This window comes from Epargyreus clarus, unplaced genomic scaffold (genome assembly GCF_041222505.1).
Source record: "Epargyreus clarus isolate Ecla_fem2 unplaced genomic scaffold, WU_Ecla_fem_2.2 ptg000021l, whole genome shotgun sequence".
Taxonomy (NCBI): Eukaryota; Metazoa; Arthropoda; class Insecta; order Lepidoptera; family Hesperiidae; genus Epargyreus; species Epargyreus clarus.
Window position 1 is genome coordinate 11,131,845 of NW_027332228.1, and position 21,389 is coordinate 11,153,233.

The following is a 21,389-nucleotide window of genomic DNA, read 5'->3' on the forward strand; positions in this document are numbered from 1 at the left end:
ACAAGTGCACACAATTTATTTGTAATTGACCTTAAATATTCCTTAATTTTATTTCTATATTCTGAGCTGGGCGTAAATAGTGACGACACAGTTTATACTATTGCCGCTGTTTACGACACTATCATTTGTAAAACTGTTTTTGCTTCGAAATAAATCTTTAAATATGATGTGAATAATGTGTTTGTATCGTAATTTTATGAAACCTATATCGGTGCACTTAAATAATATAAATTACCTCTTCAAGTATGTTCTTACAGTATATGAGTAACATGTTGGGATTCAAAGTTATTGGAGATTAATAAAAATAAAAACTGAAATTGTTCATAAATAGCCAGTTTATTTATAAATAATACTCCGCATAAATATTTTACAGTACCTGAACTAATCTATTATCACACACAAAAAAACATTGCACACAGTCTAACAACATACTTACATGTTTTGTGCTTTTAAATAAGAATATTTTGTTTGTGGATATTTCTCTTACAAATTTGATTAGTCAATAGTTGTAAATACAAAATAATATAAAAAAATGTTATATACATACCAAAAATAGGGGGTTCACAAAGTAAATCAATACTTCATCCTCTACAAATAACAAAACCGTCACCATTAATGTTAGGTATTATGTTATATTATAAAATATTTGTGTATGTCAAGTATAAAAATAATTTTGTTGTGACAAATTTGTATTAAAATACAGGAGATTACAAGTTTCAATTCAATAAAGGTAGTCACTAACAGTTGTCAGGAACGATTATCTAACTAAAAGTATGTAATATAAAAGCTATATTTTAGAATAACGACACTATTTTGTTATTAGTATTACAATACTTTATTAATAGTGAATGAACTATTAACTATTAATATTGTTTTTAAAAATTCTAATATTTAATAAATAACAGCGACATTAAAAATGAATAAAAAAGATGATTTTGAAAAATATAGTGCTGTAATTTTGTGCCGTTTTAAATATATATTATCCATATTATTACACAACGTATTTCATTTAGATATAAAAGACTAAGCATTTGATTTTGTCTGCAAATCCACAAAATAAATATTTGAATCTGAATTTAAAATAATATGTTGAGGTAAAGTTGCCTATATATATAAAACATAGTACAGAGTACCTACAAACTGGTAATGATCTAATTGTATTTAAAAGTACTTAAAACTATTGCCCAATGTACGGTTTAAATTTTTGTGCTATAATCAAAATATTTTTTTCACGAATTTGCGCTACCATAATTGTGTATTTTATTCTTCACAACCACTGCTTCCTACGTTTCTCATGGATTAGGATACAATTTAAAGGTCTGCTACATAATCGATATAAGTCAATATTAAGTGGCTTTGTTTAGTAAATTATGTAGTTATCAAAATAATAAATATGAAATGTAAAAGTTACCTAAAATAAAAAAAAGTGCATACATTGGGCATACAACTGTAGTAAAAGATACATTAAAAAATGTGAACCAAAAGACAGGTTCTTGTAGGTACTACTTTTTATAAAATATTAGTTTATTGTTCTGAGCTATGTTAGCAAAGGTAATTAATTATATGAACAAAGTGAGTAATATATTTCACGGTTACATACGCTCATCGACCTAATGATATAACGTGAGTATCTAAATAATATAACAAGGAACAAACAATACAAAAAAAAATGCATTTTTCAAAAAGAAACACACAATTACCCGAATTAGGTAAGAACACATAACAATTCTAATTTATCATACCAACATTTAAAAATACTTTGTTACTAAACATTGTTAATATTATTTTTATATGTCTAACAGACGACCGACTGTATGATTGGGGAAAATAACAGAAGTCTTGTACATGATAATATCTTCTTTGTAAGTCTGTCATCTGCGAGAATGCCTTAGGATCACTTTCCTGTCACGCGGGATTATGTCGGCGTGTGTATCTCACTAGTTCGCGTAAATTATAGTTTAGTTGTAGTTTCAGTGAGTGGTTTCATGACAGGAACGTCGGATCGGGAAAATCGGACCGGATTGATGGAACGATAAGATGCGAGTGACACTCATGCAAATCTGATCCGCACGCGAGCACAGTCCCACGTGATAGGAAATAGGCCCTTAGTCTCATAAATGAGATTTATAATACAACAGGAAACACTAAAGTTATTTCTTCTCGGTCCCGTAGGACGAGCCTTGGCTGATTTGCGACATTCCAATGGATTTTTGCACGAGAGTGTAGACTGTAAAGAAAGAAAAATAATGATAATTATCAAGTGTACTTACATAATTAGAACGGACACTTTAAGAGTTAAATAATTAATGAATCTATTGCAACAGAGTGGCATTAGGTATGGCGTAATTATTGTATAGTAATTTAGCTTTTACTCTGAAGAGTAATCCCAACAAATAGTACAGCATCGGTGTCAGTGTGATGACAGCCCAGACGAGCGTGTTTAGCAGCGAGTTTATATGCAGTTGTTGTTAAACTCTAAATACCCAAAATAAATAACAAATCACATGCTGCAAGTATCCCAACGCCGATGGAGACAGCAGCTTGCCGCTGAACAAGAGTCCCAACAGGTAGTACAGCATCGGTGACAGCGTGACGATGGCCCAGCCGAGTGTTCAGCAGAGAGTGGATACGAGGCCCCCTCTCAAACGGCTGTAAATAACGAATATCAAAAACAACTTACATGCTCCAAGTATCCCAACGCCAATGGAGAAGTACAGCAGCTTTCCACTGAACAACAGTCCCAGCAGGTAGTACAGCATCGGTGTCAGCGTGACGACAGCCCAACCGAGCGTGTTCAGCAGCGAGTAAATACGAGGCTTTCTCTCAAACGCCTCTATTCTCTCCACGCCGGATTCTAGGAAGAAATCGCCGGTGTTCATGAACGAATCTTGCATTTTGTCCTGAAAATCGGTAGAATTTTTTCTTATGAATTGAGCCATACTTTCAATCATTCCTACATACTTGGTGTCTCCAAAACCGTATTAGACGAGCTAGGTTATTACCATGCCGTTGGGTTTGGTGTCTGCAGTAGAAAAAATTAGCAGAAATGTGCTTAATAAAGTTATTGGTTATTACAGTGTACCTGCCACAAGTAAGTACAAATTAATAAAGACTTAATATTGACTAAAAGCAAATTGGGCCATTCTAGATAACCGTTTATAATTGGGACTATTAACCAGCGTTTGTACTTTTTATCACATTGTCCCAGAAGAAGGGTAATGTGTATCAAATATAAGTTTGTAATTTGTATGTACGTGCAATATCTTATATATACAATTCTCGTGTCACAGTTTTCGTTGCCATACTCCTCCGAAACGGCTTGACCGATTTTGATGAAATTTTTTGGGCTTATCCGGTATCTATGAGAATCGGCCAACATCTATTTTTCATTCCCCTAAGTGATAAGGGTTGTTCACCCTTAACATTTTTTTATTTATATGGCAACACGACGTTTGTCGGGTCAGCTAGTCTAATATATAAAATTGTCGTGTCACAGTTTTCGTTGCCATACTCCTCCGAAACGGCTTGACCGATTTTGATGAAATTTTTTGTGCTTATCCGGTATCTATGAGAATCGGCCTACATCTATTTTTCATCCCCCTAAATGTTAGGGGTAGTACAACCCTATTTTTTTTTTATTTATATGGCAATACAACGTTTGCTGGGTCAGCTAGTCTTATATATACAATTCTGGTGTGACAATGTTAGTTACCGTATTCCTCCGAAACGGCTTTATCGATTTTTACCAATATATGCATATTCAGTAGGTCTGAGAATCGGCTACTATCTATTTTTCATACCCCTAAGTGATAAGGGTTGTTCACACTTATTTTTTTTTTATTTATATGGCAACACAACGTTTCGGGTCAGCTAGTGTATATATAAATCAGTAATTATGGCTAATAGATATTATATTTGAATTTGTAACGTAAGATGTCGTTAGTTTTATTTGCATCTCATGACGAGTTTCATAAACTACAGTTAATAATAGAGTTAAAAGCAGAAAAATAACTAAATGACTAAACTTGACAAATGAAGTTATTGTCGATTGTAGTAGTCTCTTTTTAGTTCATTAAGTATAATAATTTAATAGTAAAAAGTATTATACTATTACTGTCCTACGTGTTAATATGTTTTAATTATTTGCACATGACTTTCCTAATGCCTGAAATTACTTATACAGGTTTAACCACGATACCTTAACGGATAACATTTGCATAATCGGAAGTTTACAATTCCGAGAATGTAACGGCCTTATATAGTAGCCTTCTACACAAGCACGCTACATATTAAATACGATCATTCCCTTTTATGAATAGTAATAGCATTTAAAGTTTAAACACGAACCATAGTATCAAGGCAAATAAAAACGTGACATTATTTCAGAAATATCAATAACTTTAAAATGAAATATCGAATAGATTCCGATGAGTCACTTTTAATATTCTTAAACTGAATCAACAGTTGCATGAAGGTAACGTGCTATTGGGTTCAGTAGGGTGTAGGTATAGTGCAGTATCTTTGAAATAATAATTCACAGATCATAAATCTCGAGGACAAAGATTTTTGTCAGTTAAAATACACAATTTTACCATACCGTAGGATCGTAGTATTGCACAATGTATTTATAAATTTTTGGTAATGGTTAAATGTCAATAAAAATACCGATATTGTATGTTCCTTATTATCGCTCTTGACATACTTAACATCCCTAATCTTACCTGAATTTGCTTAAAGATAATTTGCTGCCCCTAATATATAATCAACCCCAGATGGGATAACATACCTACTTTCGGTCGGTCACAGATGCGCCGTTACTTCTGAGGATTATACTGTAACGCCACTAAAAAGTATGTCTCCCTGACCACATCCTTTAAACCAAAACACAGAAATAGGTGTTGCGGTGGTGCCGCCGAAGTCGAACCACAAAGGGTTCTACCACCTTTTAAAGGTGAGGCAGAATAAGTCATATCTTTGAATTTGATTATTACCTTTACAACGAAGAGATCATGTAGCCATTTGGACGCCTCCGCTTCATCCGTGGGTACTTTTTCCACTGGAATACGCTCGATGTACAAGTGTGCGTGGACTGGCTTGCCATACAACATACTCATCAAGGTGGGTGGAACCTATAAAAATTCAAATGATGTAATACTTGGCAAATTCGGAAAATTTTAATGTTGAAGTTCGCTATAGTCCGCGCCTAACTGCTAGTCCGCTGTGAAGTTGTTGCGAGCAGGTGTAGTCATACGATTTGCTATGACGACGCGATTCATTTCTATATTCAGTCCATACAGAGCATACAGTCCACCTAATGATAAGTGGCTACCATCGCCCGTGGTAATTTATAGGACACCCATTTACATTTAAAATTCAGAAAAAAATTTTTAAACAAAGTGTTTCTTTTGTAATAGATATTTAATTTATAGTCTTTCAGTAACCAATCCATGTACAAGCAAGTTGCCTTATCTTGATATGGCTATCTAACTAACTATAAGTGAATATACCTTCCTTACGATTAAAAGTTTAGATATATGATAACGTTGAAAAAATTCTAATTGAGGAATTTTCATTTCATTCATGTTTAAAATTTTTGTTATTCATTTTTTAACACAATATTTTCTGTAACTTAGTCTGTAATTTTGCCATAATCTATTTGATCATTACGAAATCCACAACGCTTTAGATTTACGCAGATTAAAAATACAAATTAATCTTTAGAGGATTAATATAGATTATATTTTTGTTTATAGAAAGTTTGAGTTGCCAACATAAAATACCTCGTTTCAAAGGTTAAATCCACGAAAGCCCAATTTATGTATCAAGTTAAATGTCATAAGCAACTTTTCCTATTGAAAGACAAGTTATTAACACTAGTTGGCTAGTTGGGTACAACTAGCACTCGTTAGTAACAAAATCTTAACCCATTTTTGCCTATCCCAATTAGTTTGACAAATTTGGAAGGCAAATGTCAAATTTCGAACCTTGGTAGACAAGAATTGATAGAGACTGGCGTAATCTAGTTGTCGATAACCCATTCCTGTTCCCATGACAGGCATGGCTCTCGTTATCAGAATTCGAAGGATCAGTTCATAGTCCACTGCGTTGGCCATGTGCGTATTGGTAGACTTAACATGGTTTTGAGAATTCTTTTTAGATCTCAGGTACCTATACAGATTTTATCACGATGTTTTCCTTGACCGTTACAGCAAGTGATAATTAATTTTCTAACACGCACATAACTTATCCTGGGATTTAAATCTCAAGTCCAACGATTGAGGCAAAGTTTCAAATTGACTATCATTGCTCTTTAAGCCAGTAGCCAGTTAAGACCGTGTATGTAAGTAACCCAATAGAGGACAAAGTAATGTGTTCTTATGAATAAACTAGTTCTATTTAAACTAATAAATGTCACAAGGACACATTTAAAATGAAGGAAATATAAAAAGTGCTACCTTCTGTGACTTCTATTATAATTTCTAAAACCGAAACGTTGCTAGACTAGAATAATAAGTATTTTAATTATTGCAAATGAAGTTTATGGACAATACTACTGAAAATTAAAGGTACAAATGAAATAATTTGGAATTTAGCAGTTACTTAATTACGTTAATTGCGTCTATATGATACGCACCTTACTCTCCCTGTCAATAGCCAATTGAATGTTATAAATGGCTGGTATCTTTCCCCTGAAATACTGCAGGCTGGTAGCGAAACCTCTTGTGCGGGGAGTGAGGTGATGTTTAAGCAGTGGCAAGTTCTTTTCCTTCGCAAATTTGAGAGATGCTTCATGTTTCTTTTGCGTAAATCTCGTTCCTTCCGGCGTCAATAGTAGCTAAAAAACAAAATTATTAAAATAAAGGCACTGTGACAAAAAATAATGCAGTACCATAATTATAAAAACACTATAAATTGTTGAGTGTTCATGACGAAATACAAAACAATAATAATTTATAGAAACCCTTCCTAAACGACGCGATCTCAAAAAAAGGAGGCAATTATTCATTCCTTATAACGAACAATAATAAATATTTTTAATTGTTTGTCAAATTTTCATCGTATGTACGGCATTCATTTTATATTTCTATAGTTTCGAAGTTATCTATCGTTAATGTGATAATTAATAGCAATTACCTATACCATTAAAAGATACGGCTTTGGATCCATAATATTTTAATAATATAGGTAATTGCTTTGGATTTTAAATTATTAAAGGATTGACTAGGGAATTAAAATATTTAATTCCAAATTGCTAACGTATTGTATGTGATTAAAGTTCACTTTTTTCATGTAGTAAATAAACGTCACATCGGTCATACGTAACTTGTTTATAGCGAGTCAATACCTAGGGAATAGACTAGGGAATTAAAATATTTAATTCCAAATTACTAACTAATTGTATGTGATTAAAGTTCACTTTTTTCATATTGTAAATAATCGTCACATCGGTCATACGATCGGTAAACGCAACTTGTTTATAGCGAGTCAATGCCCAGGGAATAGACTAAGGAATTAAAATATTTAATTCCAAATTGCTAACGTATTGTATGTGATTAAAGTTCACTTTTTTCATGTAGTAAATAAACGTCACATCGGTCATACGATCGGTAAACGTAACTTGTTTATAGCGAGTCAATGCCCAGGGAATAGACTAAGGAATTAAAATATTTAATTCCAAATTGCTAACGTATTGTATGTGATTAAAGTTCACTTTTTTCATGTAGTAAATAAACGTCACATCGGTCATACGATCGGTAAACGTAACTTGTTTATAGCGAGTCAATGCCCAGGGAATAGACTAAGGAATTAAAATATTTAATTCCAAATTGCTAACGTATTTTATGTGATTAAAGTTCACTTTTTTCATGTAGTAAATAAACGTCACATCGGTCATACGATCGGTAAAACGTAACTTGTTTATAGCGAGTCAATGCGTAGGGAATAGACGAAGGAATTAAAATATTTAATTCCAAATTGCTAACGTATTGTATGTGATTAAAGTTCATTTTATTGTATGTGATTAAAGTTCACTTTTTTGATGTAGTAAATAATCGTCACATCGGTCATACGATCGGTAAACGCAACTTGTTTATAGCGAGTCAATACCTTTTTTTTTTTTTTTTTTTTTTTTTTTTTTTTTTCTCGAGGGGGAAACCTTCAAAAGGTACCCGACGACGTGGGAGCGACGCCGGGTTATGTGGGATTTTTACCGCACTAAAACCCCCCCGGTGGCCGTCCTCAACGCTTGTTGGAGAACTCCGGGATCTCCGACGGAACACAACCGGAGCCCTCCAAGCGCGATGCCCCGATCGGGCTCTACCCTGGAGGAGCAGTTTTCGCTCCTCCCACACCATGTAGTGTTTACGACGGTATGCGACCACACATACCGCCGTCCTTCCCGGGGTCGCTAGCTGGACGGTTCGAGCTCCCACTCTTGCCGCCCGCAACCCCGGAAGCCCCCTTTTAGTCGCCTCCTACGACAGGCAGGGGATACCGTAGCCCTATTCTAGTCCCGGAACTACAGGGACACCGCGCCAGTGGGCGCTATCGACGCCTACGGCGTCTCCGTCTCCGCGCGGGATCGGCGCGCTCCCTGGCCCGTTCGGCGTCCTCTTTTGCGAGCATAACGCGGTCGCAGAACGCGACCACGCTATCCCACGCTTCGCCAGAACGGACCATCGCAGCAACAACATTCTCCGGGGAGAGGTCCGGCCCTATGTGCTGCACCAGGATCTGCCGCTCAGGTTGCCACGCTGGGCACTCCTCGAGCGTGTGCTGCGCAGAATCCTGGGCATGTCCACAATGGTGGCACCGCGCTGAGGCCTCCCTGCCTATCCTGTGCAGGTACTCACCGAAGCAGCCATGTCCGGTGAGCACCTGTGTCAGTCGGTAAGTGACGCGTTTCTTCCTCTTTAGCCAGGCACGGAAGTTGGGCAGGATCGCACTGACCACGCGTTGGCGTGCGCCCCGTGGCTCCTGGAGCCTATCACGCCAGCGTCTTAGGGCGCGCCAGCTGGCTCTCGTCCGGAGCACTTCGACCGTCTCATCGGTAGGAGGGTGGGCACTCTGGCGGAGACCGCGGATCTTGAAAAAGATCTCTGCGGTCATATCCGCCAGTATGTCCAGGGGCGGAAATCGCGCTAGGACTGTGGCCGCCTCATACGATATCGTCCGGTATCCTCGTGCGACTCTGATCGCGATCATACGCTGCGCGGCATTCAGCTTGGCCGCGCGGCGCCGGCAGCCCGACAGTCTATTAGACCATACGGGCGCACCGTAGAGCGCGACAGAGCGCACGACGCCTGCGTAGAGGCGGCGGACTTCCTCCCTCGGTCCCCCTAGATTTGGCAGCAGTTTGTGCAAAGCACCCGCCCTAGCACCTTGTGAATCCGGGGGACCAGGCGGTCGAAATGCTCGTCGAAGCGCCAGCGGCTGTCCAACACGAGCCCCAAATATCTCATGCACCTGCCCACTTCGATATCCGCGTCACCCACCCGCACTGACATGCAGGGTGGTTCCACGCCCCGCCGTAGGCCGTGGAACCATAGCGCTTCGGTCTTATTGCCGGCAACGCTAAGGCCTATTTCACGTATCTTCGCGACAACGCGTGCCACCCCTTGTTCGGCCAACCTCGCCGTCCTCTCGAAAGACTCACCCTCGACCAGTACGAGAGTGTCGTCGGCATAGCAAATAACGCTTACACCAGGAGGGAGCCCCGTCCGCAGTACGACATCGTATGCGAGATTCCACAGGAGTGGCCCCAAGACCGACCCCTGCGGAACCCCGCACACGACACGCCTCTCCCCGACACTCCCGTAACGGCCCGGATAGCTTATACTCCGGTTCGACAGATAGGCCGTCAGCACATCACGCAAATAGGGAGGCACCCGATGGTATACGAGGGCCTCCCTTATCGCTTTCCAGGGCAGAGTGTTAAAAGCGTTAACAATGTCCAGGCTTATAGCCAGAACCACTCTGCCACTGGATACGGCCTGCTCTGTCACTGCGCGAACACGGAGTATAGCATCGACAGTCGAGCGTTCCTTTCGGAAGCCGTACTGACTGTCGGATAGATCCGGACCGCTGCACACCAAATGTCTGCTGATACGGGCGGAAATAATCCGCTCGAAAAGCTTTCCCAACTCGTTCAGCAGACATATCGGCCTGTAAGCCGAGGGTGAGTCTGAAGGTCTGCCCGGTTTGTGGAGGAGTACCACCTTCGCCTGCCTCCATTCCATTGGGAAGCGACCGGCACGTAGGCAGTCAGTGAACAGAGACCGCACTCTCTCTCCTAGGACGGTCAGGGCCAACACCCAGGCCCGACCCGGGATTCCGTCAGGGCCTGGTGCGGTGTTTCGCGCGGCCAACCGTTTTACAGCCCATCCTAGTTCTGTTTCACTGACTGTCAACTCCTCCGTCCACTCGGGCAGTACCGACGGCCCTGTCGCGGCATCGGGGCTATCCGGAGTGAAAGGAAACAGGTTTCCCATAACGACCATGACAAAGTCGGGATCCATGGTCTCCGTTAACGGTGGGACCCATGGACGCAGCTTTCCAAGCACCAACCTATAAGGGCGCCCCCATGGGTCCCTATCCAGCTCGTCCAGGAGTCCCGACCAGCTTCGAGACTTGCTATCAGAGATGGCAGTCTGAAGCGCCACGGTCGCGTTGCGGTACTCCCTGTACCTTTCTTCCGTCTCTTCGGCACTGGCAGTCCGACGTCTGCGGGCGCGCGTGTACTTGCGTCGGGACCGCAAGCAAGTTGCACGCAACTGTGCGATGTGATCGGACCACCAGTATGCCGGTCCCCTTCTGCCGGATCTGACCCGTGGCATGGCGGCGTCGCAGATAGCGGCCATATCTGCTCGGAGCCGAACAGCCTGTTGCTCGAAGTCTGGGGTCGCGCCCTCAGCGGCGGTACCGGACCAGTCCACGACGTGGGCGGCGGCAATGAGCATGTCTCGATCGAGCCGCTTCAGAGCCCAACGTCGCGGGGGACCTTCTCCCTGTCGACCATTGTGAACCGGGAGCTGTAAGACCACGTCCAGCGTTATGTGACGGTGGTCGGATAGCGTGACAATTTCCTCCGCCACCCGCCAGCCCGTCACCAAGCGCTCGGCAGAGGCAGTCGCCCATGAAAGGTCCACGATCGACTCCCCCTGCCAACGCACACACGTGCTAACCGAGCCCCGGTTCAATAGGCGTAGGTCCAGTTCCGCCGCCCACTCGAGTACCGCGTTACCCCTGGCGTTGTCCCTTTTACTCCCCCAGGCCCTGGAATGGGCGTTAAAGTCACCGAGGACGAACACAGGCCGGGGCAGGCAACGGCGAATGCAGTCTCCTACCCGACCCAGGAACGCCTCGTACGCCGTCAGACTGCAGTTGGGGGAGATGTAACACCCCAACACCGCCAGGGGACCCCAGTCCACGGCAACTATGCCCTGCCCCGTATGCCGCCTCAAACATGGAGGGTCGGTTTCGCCACCAGTCCAATACACGGCGACCGATTGGGCGTCATCACCGAACCAGCGCGGATGGTCCGGGACCCGGTATGGCTCTGCCACCACTGCCAGGGAGACTGAACACTCCGTGAGGCACTGCAGGAGCAAATCCTGGGCTCGACTACAGTGGTTCAGGTTCCCCTGTAGCAGCTTGAATGATGGAGCAGCGTTCATTAAGCTTGCTCCATCATTTCCTCAGACGAGCGATGGGCCGATGCGCTGGCTTTCGCCTGCGCAAGCCCATCTGCCCGTACGGATCTGGCAGCTCCACCCTTACCCCCTTTTCTCTTTGGGGGTCGACAATGCTTGCCACCCATCCGATGGTCAGCTTTGCGGCCGAGCTCTGTACACACCATGCACTTGGGCGTCTGTGCTACACATTGGCTAGCCTTATGGTTGGCTTCGCCGCAGACATAGCACAGAGCACTCCTGTCAACCGTGCTCGTGCATTGGTGCCTAGCATGACCCAATTCTAGGCACCGGAAACACTGCAAAGGCCTGGCAGTGAGCACTTCCACCCGTGCAGACACCCAGCCGACTCGGACTCGCTTCTCAGCCGCCAACTTTCTGATGGCGACGAGCGGGCAGCGCACCCAGACCGTCCCCAATGATGACCGTCCCTTTCTGATGTCTCCCACTTTAATTTCGGAGACATTGCAACCGCCGGAATTAGCGATGGCGTTGGCTACGTCCGCTTGGGTGACGGAGTCATCCAAGTCCAACACCCTCACTTCGCCCAGCTTTACCGGCCGCGCAACCCGAACGCCCATATCCGAAACGGCCTCTTGGATCTTGGCCGCGAGGAGGTTCGCCTTCTCGGAGCATTCCTCCCCGGCCACCTCTAACAAAAGCCCGCCATTCAGAGCTCTCCTCTGCCTAATATCGGATATTCCGACTTCGGAAAGCTTGACCCGTTCTTTGGCCGCCGTCATTGCTTGCGCGTATGTCGCGGTGCATCCCTCGGGTATTGTAATCGTCACCGCCGCGGTCTTTGGCACTCTGGGTAGCCGACCTATTTTCAGCGTCCCTTTGCCCCTCTTAACGACGTCTTGTACCTTAGGGGCCGGCCCTTGGGTCCCCGGTACAGCCGAGGGCTTTCTTGCCGGTTCCCGACTACGCGCTTTTTGCCCACGCTCGGATTCGGGTCGAGCAGTAGCCCGGGCCTTGGCTTTCGCCTTTCGGCCAACAACAGTGCTCCAGGCCTCCTCGCGTGGTTGCTCCGATCGCAACGCTGACATCGATCCACCTGACGGCAACTGCTGCGCTGATGCCGCTTGACCCGACCCGACCTCCACTCCCGTCTTCTTTTTCCCTTTCGAGGGACGCTGTGAAGCCGCAGCGGGGACCACCTTTTGGCCCAGAGGAGGCCTAATGGCCCTGCCCGGAAACAGCTCGTCTTTGAAAGCCGCCAACTTACCTTCGATGAGGTTTCCGATACGTTCCATCAGGAGAACTTCGGAGCAGTCCTGTACCACGGGTCTGGTTTGACTCGGCTGACTATGGCTAACGCCTTTACGAAGCTCAGACAACTCAACCGTGAGAACTTCCACCTTTCGGTTCAATTCGCTGAGCTGGGACCGCAACCTCTGGTTCTCCTGCTCAAGGGAAATCGAAGTAGTCCGTTGCAGGACTTCCGTCGCAGCCGCTTGGATCTGGCGGACGGCCAGCCTCATAGCGTGCGCCAGACTGCCCTTAATATTACGGGACTTGTCGGTCGCCTTCTCTATTATTTCTAGGTTCTCGACTATGCGAGAACCAAGATCCGGCGTTGGCTGCGCCGCCATCTCTCGGCCTAACTCTTCCGGACTAGGTAGGGCCATTTGGGACCTTGTCCTTGCCACAGGGACGAGTGGGTCTACGAAACAGTCGTCTCCTGACAGAGCCGGAGCCTTTGCTGACTTCTTTTTCGGTTTGTCACCCTCACTGCTGCCGCTACCGGCCGGCAAACGCTTTCGCGTAGCCGGCATGGCCGTGGACTGCCCAGATTTAGCGGACATTACCGAGCAGTCCGAAAATTCTTCCGCCTCTGATGTGCACTTCTCAGATTGACGTACTGACAATCTGGTTGTCCTTACTACCGGCGATGTAGTGCGTGATGCCGGTGTTTTTTCCTCCTCCTCTTTTTTATTCAAACGAGTAAAAGAATCCATATTTGATCCCACGAGTATGGGGGAAAGGAAGGTCCGCCCGGGCAGTGCCCCCTGTACCCGGGTAAGCCTAAGTGTAACCCGCCACGGTGTCGGCCGGTACCGTGACGGGAGTCGCACTAATGACTGGCCACCCGCCAGCCATGCATCCCCTCGCGGTGCGCTGCCGCTTGGGATTGGGGTAATTTTTTATAGAGGTTTTCTTCCTCACGGTCCGGCCAATTAAGGCAAGACCCTCGGTCCCACCCGAGGCCGCGAGACATGACCACGGCACCTCTCGTGGATGGGATTACGATATACGACGGTGACTAAGCACAAACAGTACCTAGCCCGCCCGGCGGCAGTGTTAGTGCACACCGAGCCCGTCCCGGTTCCTCCACTGTGGGAGAAACGCCCAGTGCAGGGTATTCCCGCACCTCCCCCGCCTGATAGACTTACAAATAGTCCCGACGGGGGATGAGCCGCTCTTAGTCTGGACCCTCACCACCAAGCCTGCCCGGTATGGGTATTCCTGCCGGTATAGCCTTGGGGATCATAGGGTCACGCAAGCCCCCCCACCACGACAAGGTGGCAGCCCTTCGGAGGGGAGCGAGTCAATACCTAGGGAATTAAAATATTTAATTCCAAATTGCTTACGTATTGTATGTGATTCAAGTTCACTTTTTTCATGTAGTAAATAAACGTCACATCAGTCATACGATCGGTAAAACGTAACTTGTTTATAGCGGTCAATACCTAGGGAATAGACTAGGGAATTAAAATATTTAATTCCAAATTGCTTACGTATTGTATGTGATTCAAGTTCACTTTTTTCATGTAGTAAATAAACGTCACATCAGTCATACGATCGGTAAAACGTAACTTGTTTATAGCGGTCAATACCTAGGGAATAGACTAGGGAATTTAAATATTTAATTCCAAATTGCTTACGTATTGTATGTGATTAAAGTTCACTTTTTTCATGTAGTAAATAAACGTCACATCAGTCATACGATCGGTAAACGTAACTTGTTTATAGCGGGTCAATACCTAGGGAATTAAAATATTTAATTCCAAATTGCTAACGTATTGTATGTGATTAAAGTTCACTTTTTTCATGTAGTAAATAAACGTCACATCGGTCATACGATCGGTAAACGTCACTTGTTTATAGCGAGTCAATACCTAGGGAATAGACTAGGGAATTAAAATATTTAATTCCAAATTGCTAACTTACTGTATGTGATTAAAGTTCACTTTTTTGATGTAGTAAATAAACGTCACATCGGTCATACGATCGGTAAGCGTCACTTGTTTATAGCGAGTCAATGCCTAGGGAATAGACTAAGGAATTAAAATATTTAATTCCAAATTGCTAACGTACTGTATGTGATTAAAGTTCACTTTATTGTATGTGATTAAAGTTCACTTTTTTCATATTGTAAATAATCGTCACATCGGTCATACGATCGATAAAACATTACTTGTTTAACGAGTCAATACCTATCATCCTTGTAACCTTGATTCTTTAGGTACGTTGTTCTTTGACGTAAGTCGAACTAAACTATAGGAAACGTACAGTATGCATAATCTCAAGTAAGTATTGACGTTTAGACGCATAGTAAAACTGAATCTATTTCTAGTTTAATTATTGGTACAGCATTACGGACTTTAAATTGCGTTTCTCATTTCGCCACAGTGGAGCCGGTGATGTGGAGCGCAGGATGTTTTTAATGAATGGAAGTTTAAATTCCTATTTTTTACAAAATTAGTATGCGTAACATTACGTTGTAACATTACATAACTTTAGCGCGCGGCATGGTCTTCGTACAGAGTATATCGATTGTTACTTTTAATTACTTTGTTTAAGGAATAAAGTCAGAACTTCCGGTAAAAATATATTTAATACAATACAATACAAAAATGCTTTATTGTACACCAACTAATAAATGACAAATATTCACATACATATAATTAAGAGTACAATTGTTTAATCATTTTCTATTAGCTTAAAACAATGCAGTTATTGTAAATGACGGAATAACATTTTGATAACATTAGTTTGATTGGCAATCAAGTAAAATTAATCAATCAATGTGTGCTTACCCAAACTGGATCCGGGTAGTCACAAATCTCAGATATCTGGTTCTTAATTATTTCTTTATCTTTTTCGAAAGACCTTTCGAGAAATACGAACTCGGAAAATTTCCACATCCATCCGATAGGAGGTAAATACTGAATCGATTTCTTCGCGTAGGCTTTGCAGTTCTGAAAGAGAAAATAATAATGAAAAAATATTTTACAACTAAGTAGGTTTAGGTTAGTTAGGTTAGAAGTATGAGGTTTCTTCGTGATATTTGTCATCTCTGTTAAAGAATAATTAATCAATGATAACTATTTCCTAATAGATACACACATGATTACGGAAAATTAGCGGTGCGTATCTCATAACACCTCCAGACCAGCTAAGTAACAGTTCCAAATCAATCATTGGGTTATCAGTTATCACTAGTTCACAATACAGTTTCACGTAAACCGTGATTGTGATAACAAGTTTATGATACATACTTTCATATCTTAGTAAAGTATCGCGTCAAGATGGTTTAGTTTCAAAATCAAGATCGTGGTATCATCGGACTTTGATTTGAATGCGTCACCTGGATATCGAATAATGCTTTTGAAATTTTGGTTTTCAGAGATGGTAGGCGAGCGAATCAGTGAAAGGGTGTGAATGCCGGCTGACTTAGATAATATGAGGTAATCAGCTCACTTCTCAGGAGTGCCAACGCATCTGTGATCGGATTTAGGTGAAATCCCATTCATATAGTTGGTTATATACTTACTGCCATGGTCGGCAGTCACCGCTTACCATCAAGTGGACTACATGGTCGTTTGCCACTTAAATGTTTAGTATAAAGTATTTTAAATCATGCAAAAATTTGCAAGACTTGTTTCTATTTGTGTATTTTTCAAAGTGCTAAATTTAAATATGATAGTTGTTTTATTTAATAATTTTCAATTTTCATTACAAGTTACAGTATATCAGGGTATATAATATATTTAGGTCTCCAGGTTGCATAGTACACATACAATATACGAGTATGTTAAACCATGGATCAATATTAATGTAGACACTTACGTAACGTTAAAAAGCAGACAAGTAAGTACAGAAAATCCTGCTCTGTGTAACATACAGCCAATAATAACTATCTATTCAAAAATTAATTAAATATATTATTTGAACAGTTTTCACTACTCGGTCACATTATTTACATGCATTACTGAATGACCGATAAGATATAACATTGCGACTGACATTGAAAGAAATGTACATAATTCAACAAATGCAATGAATACAGATATTAAGCATTTCATTACCGCGATAACAATTACCTACGTTACTTGACTAAATCATAAATATTGGATTAAAGGTTTATTGGCGATACCTTTATCGTCAGCTTATCGTAATATTAAGTCACTTGGTTAAATGATTACAGCACTTTGGTCAAGCGTGAGTAGTTAAAAATTAAAAATAAAAGGGATTAAAAATTAAAGTAAATTAATAACATTATAAGCATATTTTGATAAACGACTTGCAATTTTAAATTTCAAGATTGTATGCCATACCATCGTTTAATGGTTTTCATTGTAATTTGTTATTTCTATCCAATATTTTTTTAGTTTAAACCTCGACCTATAGGCCGTCATAGTAATATACTACCTTTAGGACACCTTTTTACATTTTGGACACCTAATTATGAATCAGACTATAGGTAAGTCATAATTCAACCTGAAGACATATTAAAATAAAAATGAAATCATTAAGTAAAAAGAAGAAAAACGTCATTTGGATCAGGGATGGTCAACCCGTGGATCACGCATCACGATCGACAAATCGATCGCGGAGAAAAGTTCAGTCGATCATGATAGTGCCGTGCCATGAAAGAGCTTAGAAAAATGGGGCGACCGATATAAATTATAGAAAAATGTTTAAGCTTGACGTTTTATTTTGTCGACTGAATCTAAATAGTGAAATAGATCTCGGCTACAATAAAGTACAAGATATGTTATCAATAAAATCTACACGTTTTTTATTACTTTGTATTAAAATACAAACTAATAAAAAACATCATTTTTCGAATTTAAACTATATAAAAGGTAAAACCATTATTCAATGTATCGTAAAAGTTATGAAAGGGAACCCTAATAAGAGGCAACACCCAATGTGAATTCAATGACAATAAAATTAATTTGTTATCTAGTGCAGGAAACTGAAACATATGATTACATAATGTCCTTCAATCTTGATTTAGATATGAAATATTCATACTGTTACTATATTGGTTATTTCATACATTTTTTTAACTCATAATAAAACATAATGCATTGTAATTTTTATATGTCAATAACTTGTATGGGTGATATTTTTGAAAAATATATTTTCCCTATAGATTTTAATATACAGGCAAAGATATTAAAACTTCGTTTGAAATATTTAAAGTAGCCATAAACAACATAAATAAGGATATTTACACCCATTAAACATACTAAAGGGCACTAATAACATGTTTGTTTAAATAATGTGATAAATATTCATATGTATCTTATATTTTGAAATACCTCCATATTATATATGGTGTAGTTTATTTATAAGTAACTTATTTCTTATGATGATATTTATTGACAGATATTGCTTAAGACAAAAGCATGTTAAATGATAAGTTGCAATGAGTTCAAAGATTAATTAGTTCAATTCGTATAAACAACAAATATATTGGGCAATTATATGGTTATAAGTAATTTTAGTGTTTTAATTAATATTACAGGATTATTAAGATTAAATATTTGTATTAGGAAATATATAAATATCTAAGATAAAGTGTATTAGTTTCTAATGCCACAGTATCTCAGGTTGTAAAATTAATAGATTTTATCTATGACAGCTTAAATAAATAGTATTTTAAGTACTACTTATGCCTAGAAGTAGTCCTAATCCAAGCTTTTGTTATTAATAATAAAACATTTTAAGTTTCAATAATAACAATGTTGATGCTCAAATATCTGTTATCTTTTTATCAAAAAAATATTTATTTAATGTAAAATATAATGAAATATAGTTCAAAGTACCAAATACACACATGACAAATAAATTAGCATGAGTGTGCTAAAATGTACTTCTGGACTTAAAACACATATTTCAATAAAATATCAATATGAAATACATACATAATATATCTACCTACATATCAACACACCTATTTCAAGTGTTTAGTACTATTGAGTTTTAATTTGAAGGGTATGGTTGAGTACACATGGTGTTCTAACTTAGTTCTTATAGGTAGCCACCTGTGGCTCACCTCAGGTAGGACTCCATTCTTATCTGGGATTGATTACAGATTTCCATGGGCGGCAGTAGCCACTTACCATCTGGTGGACTGCATGCTCTACATTATATAAAAGAAACTTACCCCTAAAACTTCGATGCCATCACAGAAAGTTAATCCCATCAACCAGTCGATTTCATAACTGTGGTTCATTAAGAGGTATCCATGCTCCTTACCATAGTATTTCTCATATTCATCCATTTTAACATAGATGGACAATCTTGTTCTCGACCACCATTCTGACATGAACACTAATTCTAGAAAAAAAAAGAGGTTTAATAGAATAATAAATAGACAGAAACTGCAATCATCATAAAGAGTTTAAATAACCCTTTATAATGATTGCAGTTTCTTGGTTGGTTGGTTATAAAAGTCTAAATTGTTTTTAATTATTTAGATACTTACGACTCGAAAAAGAATAAGACAGGTAGTAATTAATTTGTCTGTACAGTTTCTTATTAAATGGCTTTAGACCGAAGTACAAAATGGCTTGAACTACATTCAGTAGCAAGCCTGACATGAAGTAGGATATAGCGAAGCATAAGTGTACGATTGTAGACTGTTTCAAAATATTTAAGTAGTTCATTTTTCTGTCAGCTCTTTAGCATAGTCACAAAGCCTGAAACAAATGTTACATACTGAATATTCTTCTGAGATTTATAAATAATTATTACTGCTATCCTTCATGAAAAATTCTAGAATGCAACATTGTACAGTATATCTACAGTATGTCCCTTACATTACATACAGAACCCAGAACATGTTGATCTACAATAAACATCAAAATTTCACATTTAGCTTTTAAATGAAGGTAGATCCAATAGTTTGATCTGGCCAGTACTACCTCTTCATGTATATCTAGCATGAAACAGTTCTTGCATTCTGATAAAGGTGCGGTTGCTAGTTTACACATGATGCACACATGTAAGTGCATCAGGAGTGGTAACGAAGCTATGATCAATTTTAAGAACCTCTGTTCTTATGGAGTTGGTTACAAATGTCCATGGGTAGCAGTTAGCGCTTACCATGAAGGATACTGGAAGCTTATTTGCTTCTTCATTTTTATAAAAATAGAAACTTCATTGTCAAAAACTGTTTAACTTCACATTTATGCTGCATGTACTTGTGCATACACATACAAATATTCTGATTAAATGAATATGTAAATAAAATTGATTACAGGTATGTTGTTTCAACTAGGAATCAAACCTAGGACTTTTTGTGACTATCTTTGTTGTCACCATGCAAAATTAAAATTATTAAACATATATGTACTTCATAAAACTAACATTGACTAACAGAAAATGCCTAATGTACAATATTTTATAACATAAATAAGCACTAAGGGAAGATTTTTTAAAACTCAGTCGCCAGGGGGTTAAATAGGGGATGAACAAGTAAAATAATGGAGTTGATTTAGCAAAAAGGTTTCTTTGTCTTATTACCTTACATTTAACTTTTAATTTAGAGTCACTAATGTGAATAAAATATTATTTCGTAGACGCATTTACTACGTTTAATGTACCATCAAATAGCCCGAGTTACTGCTAACTACGGCCGGATGTTTAAAATTATCTTACAAACACCTTATTTCGGTGAAAGTAGGTAAATTTAAATAAATCTTAATAACACAATGGAAAGCATGGTATGAACAAAATAACTGGAAACGGAGAGTACAATCTAAAATTAAAATTAATTAAAGCGGCTAATTATTAACGCTCAATACAATGCACAGTGCGCACTGCATAGCACGCTGTTGTAGTTATTACTTTATATTTAAATAGAATATATAACATAGGCCTTTTGAATAGATAATGTACTCAAGTTTCCTAACATTACATTGTTAAATATTACGTATTTTAAAACTTCTATAAATACAGTTCATTAGGTTACCGTACAATTGAAACTTACTAAAATGTATACTGTTGCGCCGTTTTTACAGAACAAAAAAATATAAACTTGCTCACTTTTACACCTTAAAAAATTATCGCAATTATCTCTTCTGTACCAACAATCACTATGTACGAAATCGAAAATAATATTTGGAAATTAAAATACCTATACGTGCGTGCAATGACTGCCTTCAGACAGGAAGAAATAGCAACAAGAAAAATATTTTCATTGTCTATGATATGCTACAGATTAGATAAGGCCGAAAGGAAAATCCAAGTATATTAAACACAGTTTTAAAAAAGAAACGGTAATAATAATCAATATCCATACTTTTCCAACTTTAAATAGAAATAAATACTCCAGATATTAATACATCTTAAAAATAAAATAATATATTTCGTTATGCTTATGTTTGGCGAAAAGAATAGAATTCAAGTTAAACTATTAATGACAGTAATATGTCAAATGTCAAGATCATCTGTGAC

The 21,389-nt window shown here is 39.7% G+C and overlaps 1 protein-coding gene across 3 annotated transcripts; it reads right to left on the minus strand.

Annotated features, from left to right (window-relative positions):
- Nucleotides 1-317: 317 nt before the first annotated feature.
- LOC140750871 (1-acyl-sn-glycerol-3-phosphate acyltransferase gamma) lies at nt 318-21,112 on the minus strand. 3 transcript variants are annotated; one of them, XM_073084595.1, is made up of 8 exons: nt 20,979-21,112; nt 19,417-19,630; nt 19,096-19,268; nt 15,734-15,895; nt 6,635-6,835; nt 4,992-5,129; nt 2,681-2,900; nt 318-2,227 (listed from the first exon to the last, which is right to left on the minus strand). In XM_073084595.1, the coding sequence occupies exons 2-8, from the start codon at nt 19,595-19,597 to the stop codon at nt 2,151-2,153; spliced, it is 1,152 nt and encodes a 383-aa protein (XP_072940696.1). In that variant the 5' UTR covers nt 19,598-19,630; nt 20,979-21,112; the 3' UTR covers nt 318-2,150. The 3 variants fall into 3 exon arrangements, with proteins under 3 accessions (XP_072940696.1, XP_072940695.1, XP_072940697.1); XM_073084594.1 differs by having other exon boundaries at nt 20,923-21,112; XM_073084596.1 differs by having other exon boundaries at nt 21,070-21,110.
- Between the last annotated feature and the right edge of the window lie 277 nt (nt 21,113-21,389).

What these genes read in the sequence shown, in the direction of transcription:
- LOC140750871 (XM_073084595.1), bottom strand. Translation starts at nt 19,597, where the DNA reads ATGAACTACTTAAATATTTTGAAACAGTCTACAATCGTACACTTATGC. An exon ending in GTCTTATTCTTTTTCGAGTC is followed by an intron (nt 19,269 to 19,416) that starts GTAAGTATCTAA and finishes TTTTTTTTCTAG; the next exon opens with AATTAGTGTTCATGTCAGAA. An exon ending in ATGATCTCTTCGTTGTAAAG is followed by an intron (nt 2,901 to 4,991) that starts GTAATAATCAAA and finishes ACCGATTTTCAG; the next exon opens with GACAAAATGCAAGATTCGTT.